A 12,379-nucleotide genomic window follows, 5' to 3' on the forward strand; every position below is an offset into this window, starting at 1 on the left:
GTGAAACATGGCCCACAGGTCAGTTGGCGAAACCGCCGCAGCTTTCTCCAGGTTTCTGTCCCTCCCGTGATCCAGACCGTAAACAGAGCAATCGACGGCTCAGGATTATCAAGGCGTGTCGAATTATAGAACCCCGTCAACTTGCAGGCGGGCTCGTTCGCGGCCGGCCGCTAATCCGCCTCGCTTGCCGCAAAGTTTATTAGCGGGCTTGTGGCTTGCCACAAAGCTACGGATCTTGCGGACAAGTGTTCCGCAGACACAACAAACTTGTATGCAAAACCCGCAAGACCCGCAAGACGTACAGTACAGTCCCTCATGCAATCTTAATGAGAACAATGTCGACACTGCCGTATGAGAACATAATGATTCGTTAGCTTAGAATGCCGATCCAAATACATGGGTGAGAGTAGATATATAAAGCTACATAGAAACTAAAAGAGTGGTGAACATCAGTTGTGAGCGAGGTTTCAGATACACGCTAACGAGCACTTCGCTGCAACTGGTAGAGGCAAAAGCACCTTGACCTTCCTTCGCTGATTAGTTATCTTCAGTTGCTGCAATGTTAACAGAAGAGACCATGAGGCGTGATGTTTAGAGCCAAAAACAGAAGCAAGAAAATCTTCTTATTGCAATTGGCACACGCCATGTAAATATGAAAATAAATAACCATCAAGGTTGGAGGGCCCGGAGGACGAGATCTTCTCGATGTCCATGAAGGTGGAGAAGAGGTCGTCCTCGGAGCCGATCTCGTCGAAGGCGTCGCCGTCGGGGCTGCCGCCGCCGAGGTCCAGGTCGTCCGGGAGGCGGAAGGCAACCTCAGATTTGGCCGGCGGTGGTGGTGGCCCGGCGATGGAAGGGAGAGCAGAGGAGGGTGTTGCGGCCTTGCGGGTGGGCCGCGGGTCTTGCGGGTTGCTGTGAGGCTTCTCGCGGGCTTTGAGGGCCGGAAGTCTTCGGCCCACGAAAAAATTGCAGCTTGTCCACAGCAGCCACGAAGCCCAGTTTTGCGGGGCGAGTGGGCGGGTTACGTTAACAACGCGCCCCGCCTGCAACTTGAGTACCAGCAATCGAGCGGGCGACCGGGCGAGGCGAGAAGCCAAGGATTCGACCGTTGCGTTCTCCCCTCAATTCCAAACTCCGCGCTCCCCGTCCCCCATCCCTACCCACGCTTCCTCCCCTCCGCGCCGCTCCTCCAGGCTCCAGCCATGGCGATCGCCACCGAGTCGCGCGGCAGCGAGGACAGGGTATACTAGTGCTCCCTCTCTCCTCTCCCCTCTCACCTCTCCCCTCCCCCTGGTCGGATCCGCTCGCGGTTGATTTTGGGGGGCTCCGTGCGTAGCGGTTGATTCGTGGGGTTCGGTGAGCGATTGGTGTGCTTGATTATAGTCGTCTCCGTAGTCAAATTGGTGCCGGTTTACCGTCGAATCTGGGGGATTTTCCTCCGTCTCTTTTGCCTCTCGTTTTGTGGTTGCTGTAGCTCGTGGACGCGACAGGGTCAAACAGACGTTTCTTATTTTCCTGCGTGTGACATTAATATATCGTTGCTTTATTAGCTGTGCGCAGTCCATTTTGTCAATATATCCTTTTGCGGAGTGATTATTAGGGTTTGACCTCTATTTGTTGAAAAGCATGGGCATCCCCTTTGCTTGGCTTGTTACACCTTGCGCCAGTGAAGTATAATATGGGGTTTACCAGATCCTTCGCTTAGGATTCTAACTCTTCATTCTGTTCCTGTCTGGTTATCCATGAACTTCACTCCATTTGAGTGATTTTTCCTGTGTTTAGAGGCTTAGTAAACGAGGGTTCATGACTGATTAAGCTTCTCACGATGGTTCCAGCTTCAGAGTACTGTGGTAGTGCTTGCGAGCTTGGTACCCTGGCCGCAGTCCATTGTCTCAATATCCTTTTGCAGAGTACATGATTAGGCCTGTTCGGCTGGTATTAAAGCCGGCTGAAGTTGTTTTGTTGTGAGAGAAAAATACTGTGTTGGCAAAAAAACACTCCCAATAGCTCTTGTATCCCATTTTCCTTTTTTCCCCAAGCGCTATCCCAGCTGTCTCGGTCGTTATCTTTTGCGAGCCGTGCCTGCTCGCCATCTGCGGCTTCCGTGCATGGTTTTCTCTCCCGCGCCTACCCTCTCCTGTGATTGGCTGGCACATGTGATCCGATCCTATTTCAAGTGCCAGGAACAAGTGAAAATTGATGGCAGTTACTTGATGTGGCTAACTTTTTGAATATAGAAGATGAAAAATAGCTAAGCTGTTGTAGACCTCTTCTTTTTTTAGAACTTTTGTATTTTACATAATAGCTAAACTATGAAATTTGGCTACTAATTTTAAATAAATTCTTGGAGTTGCTCTCAGCCTCTAGCCACCTAATGCACCCAAACCATGTTTGTTTGGCTGCCCAGGCCATTTAGCCAGGCTTAGGTAAGCCAAAAGGGAGCAACTATCCAGGCTTTAGGGGAAACGACCATCCCCTCCGTTTCCGCGTAGCTAGGCTTGAGCCAGGCTCGTCTCACCTCCCGCTACTCCTTCACCCCGCCTATAAATGTCCATGCAGCCCGAGGCACGACGGCACGGCACGAAGCCCGCTTTTTTAGCCCGACACGAGCACGGCACGGCCCGGTGACGTGCGGGCCCGGGCTGGCCCGGCCCGAGGGAGCAGGTCGTGCCTGGGCCGCTGCTCAAGCCCGTGGACTGGCACGGCACGGCCCGGCCTGCGTTGGTCGGCGCAACCTCCCCCCTCCCCCTCCTCACTCCTCCCCTCCCCGCAGCCCAACGCGGCCCAACGTCCCCGCCTCCCCCCCCTCATATAAGAGCGCACGCCGCGACGCGGCGGCTCTCCCTCAGACCCTCAGACCCGAACCCTAGCTCCCATCCGCTCCCTCTCTCGCTCTCTCACGAGGCGCGCCGGCCGAGCCCGAGCCTCCCGCGACCCCCGCCCCCATCGTTCCCGCTCCCGTCGTCCCTTCCTCTCCCTCTCTCCCGACGTGGCGGCGTGCTGGTCCCCTCCTCCTCCGCATCCCTCGCACACGGTCCTGGATCTGGGCCTCGGACGCGCTGACGGTGCCGTGCGGGACGCCCCTCCCTCCCCTCGGCCCTCGCGCACGGGCGCCGATGCCGCGCCCCCACCCCCTCCCCGCCTCCACTCCGGCGACCACGACTGCGGGGGGTTCCGCGGGCTGCAGAGACCCGGCGGGCGCGTTCGGGCGGAGATCCGGAGCACCGCGCTCCTAACTCTCTTCCCCTCCCACCTCTGCGTCACGGACGCCGACGCCCCCTCCGTCTCCTCGCCGATGTCAAGGGCCCCAAAGGCAAGGTTGCCGGCGGCCACTGCATCTCCGGTTGCTCGCGCTTCGTCCCCTTCCCCCCCTCTCTGGCTGCTAGCGCTTCATCGTGGGCCTGTGCTGGCCCGGCACGCTGGACTGGCCGTGCGTCTCGGGCCGGCCCGGCCCGATAAACGGCCCAGCAGGCCGTGCCTGGGCCGTAGGTCAGGCATGGTTCCCGCCTCGGCACGGGCCGGTAGGCACGACGTGTCGTGCCGGCCCGAACCCCATCGGGCCGTGCCTGGCACGGGCTCGTGCCGGGCCGGGCTGGGCCGGCCCGTTGGACATCTTTACCCCCGACTCGCCATCGCAAGTCGCGCCATCCACGGTCCGTGCTCGCCGTCCAAGCTCGCGCACCGGCCCTCCACCTCGTCCACGCTCGCGACGGCGGGGCTCCCCGGCAGAGCTCGCGCAGCAGGGGCGCGGCCTCATCCACCCACTCCGACCTCACTACCGCCGGCGCATCGGGGGCTCCCCGGCAGAGCTCGCGCGGCAGGGGCTCCACCTCGTCCACCCGCTCCGACCTCACTACCACCGGCGCGGCCTCACCTCCCACCCGCATCCACCCGCTCGAGCTCGTCGGTGGAACCTGCATCCAGTCGTACGGAGCAGGCCGGATGCGAAGACGATGCCGACGCGGAGCACCTCCTCTTCCATGGCCGATGTGTCCTCCTCCGCGCAGGGTCGCTGCCGCCGCCGGACATCCGCGCAGGGTCGCCTCTGCCGCCGGAATTCCACGTAGGGTCGCCTCCGCACGTGTGCCATGGCCGATGCTGTCCCATGGAGGTGCTCGCTTGTTGCGCTCGAGCTCCTTGCCGGAGATGCGCCACGAGCTCCTTGCTGGAGATGTGCCACGAGCCCCTTGCTCGAGCTCCTGTCCCATGGCGACGGCAGATGTGCTGGAGATCCAGACGATGGAGGCGCCCCTAACGTGTTCGACGAAATACCTCAATGAGGTAACCTTACCTGAATGAGGTTGAGTTGACTGTATTCAAGCTAACTAGGCAACCAAACATGATCTGGGTAAGCCAGGCTTAGCTAAGGCGAGTAAACCAAACAACAGCACCTTGCATTGGGAAAGCCAGGCTTGTGATGTCCTGGCTTAGTTGGCTAGCCAAGTCAGGACTAAAACACGAACCAAACACACCCATAATGGTGCATTTTGTTTTCACTTTGCAGGCTCCAGCCCACGGAAACGAGGAGAAGCGGTGGGTGCTGTCTGATTTTGAGGTTGGGAAACCTCTTGGGAGGGGCAAGTTTGGCCATGTTTATCTGGCCAGAGAAAAGAGGGTAAATAACATGTTTAAGCTTACTTGCACTGGTTATTGTGAGTCTCTAACTTTACTGAATGATGTACTGTACCATGATTGCTTGGAGTTGACTACTTCAGTATTGTACAATGTCCTTATCTACTAAGTGAACTTTTTATATTATGGTATACTCAGCAAATATACTACTGTAACTAATGTTAATTGTCAGGAAATATTGCACTGGTATTTTCAGTCTCTAGCTTAGCTGAATGGGTACTGCATCGAGATTGCTGTGACTAACAATATGTTGAATGACAACGCTGGAAACGTCTTATAGAGTGTTTTTTCCGTTTATGCTTTAGTTAATCATCCTAGTGAGCAGCGCAGGTTTGATATTGTTTATCTGGCCTGAGAAAAGAGGGTAAATAACATGTTTAAGCTTTCTTTTGGTTAGTTGAACTGCTTGTTTTTAGTCTATAACTTCACTGAATGATTTACTGTACTGTGATTGCTGGGAATAGACTACTTCAGTATTGTACAATGTCTGTACTTACTAATTATTATGGTATACTCAGCAAATATACTACTGTAACTAATGTTAATTGTCAGCAAATATTGCACTGATTATTTTTAGTCTCTAGCTTAGCTGAGTGGTTACTGCACCGAGATTGCTGGGATTTGACTAATTCAGTATTGTACCCTGTTTCGTATCTACTAACTGAACTTTTTTATATTATTGTACAATCAGCAACTATACTACTGTAACTAATGCTATAGTCAGCAAATATACTACTAAACATGTTAAATGACAACTCTGGAAACATCTTACAGAGTGTTTTCTGTTTATGCTCTAGTTAATCATCCTAGTAAGCAGCTAGGGCTTACAGTACGTCTTTTTGTGGAACAGAGCAGTCAAATTGTGGCTCTGAAAGTGCTTTTCAAGAGCCAACTCAAGCAATCACAGGTCGAGCATCAGCTGCGACGTGAAGTGGAGATTCAGAGTCATCTTCGCCATCCTAATATTCTTCGCCTGTATGGGTACTTCTATGATCAGGTAAAAACATATCCACATTTCTAATATAGAGTTACCATTGCTTCATTTATATGGCAAGAGACATCATCATTTCTCTGTCATGTGGAATTCTCAGAGCCAGGTTTACCTAATCCTGGAATATGCTGCCAAGGGTGAACTGTATAAGGAACTGACAAGGTGCAAACATTTTTCTGAGAGACGTTCAGCAACTGTGAGTTGATGCTCTATACATGTACTTGGTGAATTTATCTGCAGCTCATTTTTCACCAAAGTAGTAATGGAGATTTCCTTTTATTTTTAGTATATTGCATCATTGGCTAGAGCTCTGATCTACCTTCATGGGAAGCATGTCATCCACCGGGACATTAAACCAGAAAATCTTTTGGTTGGAGCCCAGGTACTTGCATTGTGTTTTTTTGGTATCCCTGATCTGGAAGACTGGAACTCTATGCTTACTTGGAAGACTGGTACTTGCATTGTTGTATGTTTCCTTGGAACAGGGCGAGATCAAAATCGCCGACTTTGGCTGGTCCGTGCACACCTTCAGCAGAAGACGGACTATGTGCGGAACTCTGGATTACCTGCCACCTGAAATGTGTACTTTGCTAACCATTTTCCTCCAGTTATCAACTAGTTCTTGAAAATTCCCACAGCTGTTCCAGCTCTCTAGGCCTATCTGCTTTCCTTGGCTCTGAATCCTGTTGTGATTTGTCCAGTGGAGAAGACAGAACATGATTACCATGTAGACATATGGAGCTTGGGTATTCTGTGCTATGAATTCCTTTACGGGGTCCCACCTTTCGAAGCTAAGGAGCACTCAGAAACATACAGAAGGTAACTCCACAACTCTGGGATCTTAGTATGCGGCAATTTTGTCCCTAATTTGCTCATGTGAGTTCTAGATTATTTCTTGTGATTTTGAGCTATGCTCTGATAATTGTGAGGAGACTTTAGAACTTGCATATAGTGCTAGTGTAGCAAAGAGAATGCACTATATTGATCACCATAGCTCCACATGTTTTTAGATCCATGATTTTTCTATCTATCATTAGTATATACGTAATAGCATAGTGAATATCTATCCTTGTGGTTGTGAAACTCGAGTCTTTGACTTGCTTGTTTGCGGCTTTGAAAACAACTGCTGTTTCTAAAAGCAACTATGGGATCTTAGTATGCAGCGATTTTGTCCCTAATTTTCCCATGTGAGTTCTAGATTATTTCTTGCGACTTTTGAGCTATGCTCCGATAAGTGGTGAGGAAACTTTTGAACTTGCATATAGTGCTAGTGTAGCAAAGAGGAAGCACTATATTGATCACCATAGCTCCACATGTTTTAGATCCATGAATTCTTTCTATCTATCATTAGTATATATGTATAGCATAGTGCCATAGTGAATATCTATCCTCGTCTTGCACAAAAAAAAAAAAAATCTATCCTCATGGTCGTGAAACTCGAGAGCAACTGCTGTTTCTGAATCTGTCGTTTGTCCCTAACTTGCCCATATGAGTTCTAGATTATTTCTTGCGACTTTTGAGCTGTGCTCTGATAATTGGTGAGGAAACTTTTGAAGTTGCATATAGTGCTAGTGTACAAAGAGGAAGCACTATATTGATCACCACAGCTTCACATGTTTTAGATCCATGAATTCCTTCTATCTATCCTTGTGGTTGTGAAACTCAGAGAGCAACTGCTGTTTCTGAATCTGTCGTTTTTACTTGGATACAGGATAGTGAAAGTCAACTTGAAGTTCCCACTGAAACCATTCGTTTCACCTGCCGCGAAGGATTTGATTTCTCAGGTAAGAAGTCTTCAGTTTTTCCCTTGTCTCGTAAAGAAAATTGCTGTTCAGATTTAGAACCTCATCAATTGTTGTACACAGATGCTGGTCAAGAACTCGGCGCAGCGGCTGCCACTCCACAAGGTTCTTGAGCACCCGTGGATCGTCCAGAACGCCGACCCTTCTGGCGTGTACAGAGGGTAGAACCACCACCAGCTGAAGACTGCCTCTTCTCCACTCTCCCCAATTCGAGGGGAGTACACAGACACATTGCCACCACTGGCTGAAGACTGCCTCTCCTCCACTCTCCCCAATTCGAGGGGAGTGCGCAGACACATGGAATGCCACGAGGAATCAGCTCATGAACCCGGGCCTTGCTGGATGTGTTTAAGTGTTCTATTTGGTGGTGTGTCTGTATTGGGGTGTGCAGTGTGTTCCACATGGGTTTGCATGGGCAAGCGTTCATCTTCTTTAATCTAATGGCAGACAGTTGTACTGCTGTGTTTGAATAAAAAGTACACAAAAAGTAACTCTAAGATTAAGTGAGATTTAAAATCTGAAACAAACACTGATTCGGATTTTTGTTCATTTTTTTCAGATAAAAATGTTCAGATTGTTTGCTTCTTGGATATCGCTACTGTCAGTGATCAATTGGGTCCAGAACTAACTCAAGGGGAGTAAATCTAGGCAGTGATCAATTGGGTTCGGTCTAGAGCTAATTCAAGGGGATTAAATATAGGCACTGTGGAGTAACATTATGGCACTCAAATATGATAAGGACATTTTCTGTGCAAAGAACAGCTGGTTGCCCCAAACTACCAATAATCTTTTTCTTGTCAATTGCTGAACCATCTTCTGCCAAAGTTAGTCCGAGTAAAAAGTAGGAACCTAAAATACATGTGATTTGGCCAAAGTGTGTAAAGAGTTGCCCCAAAAGTTGTGTGTTATATCACTTTATTATGTTTCACCAAGCTCTTGTACATAGTAGTATCTCCTTACACTAATCACGTCCTCTGTATACAAACTATATGTAATCGTTAGCCTGACCACTGGTTACTGTTGGGGATGAAAAGGTACAATTTTGTTTCGTGACTAAAAGCTATTATGTGTCAGGTGACTGACATCTGTACTGCTCAATCGTGCACCCTGCACATGCTAGAAAGAACAAACCATTTATTTCTGGTGGGGCAATCATGTACCTTTTGAGTGTTGTTTACTTTATATTAGTCTGAAGACTGATAGCAACATAAATTTTTGAATGGGAATGGAAGCTCGCAATTGCTTCATGGATCATTCAGTTGCTTTGTAAACAAAAATTGGCTTGGTCCATTACAAGATGAACAAATTGGAAAATACTGATGCTTGTGAAGCTGACAAAGAGGCTATTTTCCAACTTGAGTGGTCTTTGGGCCGGTAGGGAGAGCAACATACAGCCTGTTCGGTTGGCTGGTTCATATCGTTGCTGGTTCGTGAAGAAATACCGCTGGCTGGTTTGTGTGAGAGAAAAATATTGTTCCAGATGAAAATTTACGATCGTTTACGACAAGCCACAGCCAAACGAACAGGCTGATAAGCTATTAGGGTTCTATTCTAGGAAGCCTTTTGTTTTCTTTTTTTTTGTTGCTGTTTTGGATGCTAAGGACAAAAATCATTCAGCACACACAGTCAGAAGTGGAGGCCATCAATTGGAAAATTCTTGATGCCTGTGCATGTTGATGCTTGATCGTGGGACACGTCAGGTCGAAAGGGACCTATTATTGGTGGTGCTTCTCTGGGTCCATGATGGCGATGATTAGGAGCACTTGCAACAGGCAGGCTCACCACCTCCATGGCTCCTCCACCATTCCACCCGTTTGAAGGAGGAAAAGGGTATTCAGAAATTCCATTGGAGGGGTCCACTGCACTAGGCCTTCAACCATTAAATCCGACTTTTGTGGAATGCCATTCTTTGGCCGTATTGATTCTCTCCTTTTTTGTGGTGCAGTTTCAATAAAAAATGCATGGTATATTCCCTCTGAACTCTGAATCATTATTTGTTGCAGACTGAAAAACAGTATTTTTTTTACATGGTATTTTTCTCACTTTGTTGCCTTTTATGGCCCTGCGACAATATCATGAAGAACTAATTCAACTAGATTCATGGAAGTTATTTTTTCACTTGCACTGAAGAATTGAGGGATGCAGAGGTTGATAAGCACGAAGTAGTGGCAAAACAGGAAGGCCACACTCCTCAATCTCCCTGTTCCAAAAAGTGCATCTCAAAAGAGGAGATTGCCTCTTCAACTTTTTGTAAAAGGTACCTTTATTTTCTGCATCGTGGACCTGTAGATTTGGTCTCTTTGGTAAAATCTGAGTAACCTCAGTTTGTTGGTAAAGATTGGTTAGTTGGGGTTTGGCCTTAGGTTGATTGTTAGAAACTTAATTGCTAAGCAATTGGGTAGCAAGAAAGGACATTTGGCTTCCAAATTTTGGCAGCAAGCATGGCAAATGGTCAAAAGCTGACACCAAATTATTACTTGTAAAAAAGGTTAATGAGATTAGTATAGAGGTTGTCTTAGCTTTTACCAGCATGAATGCCTTGGGTGGATCGCTGGATGTAGTACATTTACCTTCAGTACAAATTACTCTTGGACAGCCCCCAAACAAGGATAGGAATGGAGAATTGTCAGCAGAAGGAATAGCTGCAGAATTGATGTTTGGTGAGACAAGAATAGCATGGATAGGGATTTCTAGACAATGCCACGCACCCCATACAGTAAGCTTTCTTTGTTATTCTTTTTTTTTCCATTAAAGCACACCACCACTAGCCTCTTTAAAATGCCACCGTGCAAGTTCTTCTTGGTTCGACAAGAGCCTTTGCTGCATCAACACCTGCCGGCTGCAGGCAGGTAAAAGCATTCCTCTCCTCCCCTCTACTGCAATCCTCTGCCCCCCTGCAAATCATGGAGGAAGCATGGCAGGAGTGTCTGCATGGTTCTTGAGAGTTGCCTAAGCAGCAAAGCAGTTCATGGATGGTTGGAGGACAATGGCCAGCTGAGCTGCTGCTCCTCATCCATCATCAGTTTGTATTTGCCCATGCCTCTTATGGCCGTCTTCCCTGGCTAGCTTCCAGTTCCGGAAGGCCCGGTGAGGCGTGGACAGAGACCGGCAAGTCAGAGATCGGCAATGGTGAGCTCCTGCAGGAGCCTACTCCTTATTTACCAGTTTAAGGTTTCCCTCTACCTGTTGTTCCTCGTTTTCCTTCGTTTCTTCTTATCTGTCCCCTCCTGCCTCAGTCAGAGCTGTGAGAGCAGAAGATTTCAGTAGAAGTCTTGCTTTCTGGAGACAGTTTCAATGTTGGTTTTGGAATATGCTACTGTGATTTGCTCGTGTTTACCCTCGTAAAGATAGTTTGTGACCTTTATTTGTGTTGCCGAAACAGCGATCATGTTTGATCTACTTTTAAAGGACACGATGACTGTTGTATTATTGTTGGACAGTTTTTAAGTGAAAACTCCACGAGCTGAAAACAAAGTAATGGACGGATATTCTACTTCTGCATGGTGGCCTGGATCCTGATCAGGTCCTCAGAAATTTACGCAGACATGCCCAGATGTCCTGAATCCTAATAACACCCGATCAGGTCGTCAGAAATGTATGCCGACACTGCGTACACCGAGTGCACTCTGCGCGAAATGATTTTGATTTTCCCTTGCAAGTTGCAATATATACTGCGTGATGGTAGTACCGCATGTAACTTCAGGCAAATCATACGATAGGCACCTATCGATAATTTAGGGGAAAAGATGTCGCAAGTTTTCGAGTATGTTTTTTTTCCTCGAATGCATCATCGTTAATGTTAAGAACGAAAAATTTCTTGGCTGATGGTGAATTATTCTCTCCCCAGTGAGACGTGACACCGCATTATTCCAAAGCTGGAGAACCGACCAGCTGCTGGACGAGTGAAAAATTCACACAGAGAGAAAAAATAATCTGAAACGACAGCCCTGAGTGAGTGGTATCACAGATATACTATAGCAAGCCCAGGTCGGCCAAGCAACTCTGAGCTCCAAAAGGCTGCATGCCATGTGGTATTAACAATAAAACTTGTGGGGCCCTTTGAAACACATGAATTCTGCAGGATTTACACAGTAATTTTCTACATTCCGGAGGGAGCGTAAATAAGTTAACAAGTAATTTTGTAGAGGCATTTTCAGTTTATCCATGAACTTTGTTTCCAAATTCAGTCTAAATAAGTTAACAAATAAATTCGTGGATGCATTTCCAGTTTATCATGAACTTTCTTCAGTTTGGGGAGGAGTAGACGGAAGGAATATAAATGAGAGAGACGACAGCTCTTCATGCGTCAGACTAAAAAAAAACTGTCACATCGATCCGTCTTCAAGAATAAAATTAAGTGTACATCATATGTGCTAAGATGAATTTCCATACATACAACGATGTCATAAATGAATAATAGATACAGTATATATAAATAAGCGAACATGTAAATATTATACAATTAACCACAAAAATAGCAGCGGATTGTTCAATAATCCACAAGAAGGTGCCTAGAAAACACATACGCTAAGCGCTCCTGGTAGTCTTTTAGACACCCCACATCATCTCCAACTTCTAAGCAGATTTTACTTTTACTTAGGCCCCGTTTAGATGCAAGCCAAAAACCAAAAAATTTCAAGATTCCCCGTCACATCAAATCTTGCGGCACATGCATGGAGCATTAAATGTAGGTAAAAAGAATAACTAATTGCACAGTTTGCCTGTAATTGGCGAAACGAATCTTTTAAGCCTAAATAGTCCATAATTGGACAATTTTTACCAAATACAAATGAAAGTGCTACAGTAGCCAAAAGCCAAAAATTTTCGGAACTAAACGCGGCCTTATTGAATGGGTGGGGGAATGAGTACATATCGTACCCAACCACTCTCGCCCGTGAGCACGGATGATATATTAGTTTTAGACATTCTACGGAGATTTGTCTTTATCCATAGC

General features: G+C 47.5%; 1 protein-coding gene across 2 annotated transcripts; it reads left to right on the forward strand.

The window, feature by feature from the left end:
• The first annotated feature begins 966 nt into the window (after positions 1-966).
• LOC136474330 (serine/threonine-protein kinase Aurora-2-like) lies at positions 967-8,349 on the forward strand. Of its 2 annotated transcripts, XM_066471922.1 has the most exons (9): positions 972-1,241; positions 4,505-4,615; positions 5,483-5,629; positions 5,724-5,819; positions 5,910-6,005; positions 6,109-6,205; positions 6,325-6,442; positions 7,335-7,407; positions 7,489-8,349. In XM_066471922.1, the coding sequence occupies exons 1-9, from the start codon at positions 1,203-1,205 to the stop codon at positions 7,588-7,590; spliced, it is 879 nt and encodes a 292-aa protein (XP_066328019.1). In that variant the 5' UTR covers positions 972-1,202; the 3' UTR covers positions 7,591-8,349. The 2 variants fall into 2 exon arrangements, with proteins under 2 accessions (XP_066328020.1, XP_066328019.1); XM_066471923.1 differs by lacking the exon at positions 4,505-4,615 and having other exon boundaries at positions 967-1,241.
• The last annotated feature ends 4,030 nt before the right edge of the window (positions 8,350-12,379 follow it).

The sequence above is a fragment of the Miscanthus floridulus genome, chromosome 8 (assembly GCF_019320115.1).
Source record: "Miscanthus floridulus cultivar M001 chromosome 8, ASM1932011v1, whole genome shotgun sequence".
NCBI classification, from domain to species: domain Eukaryota; kingdom Viridiplantae; phylum Streptophyta; class Magnoliopsida; order Poales; family Poaceae; genus Miscanthus; species Miscanthus floridulus.

Excerpts from the sequence above, each read along its gene's own strand:
- LOC136474330 (XM_066471922.1), top strand. The coding sequence starts at position 1,203 with ATGGCGATCGCCACCGAGTCGCGCGGCAGCGAGGACAGG. Across the intron at positions 1,242-4,504 it reads CGCGCGGCAGCGAGGACAGG|GCTCCAGCCCACGGAAACGA; the intron begins GTATACTAGTGC and ends TTCACTTTGCAG. Across the intron at positions 7,408-7,488 it reads CGAAGGATTTGATTTCTCAG|ATGCTGGTCAAGAACTCGGC; the intron begins GTAAGAAGTCTT and ends TGTTGTACACAG.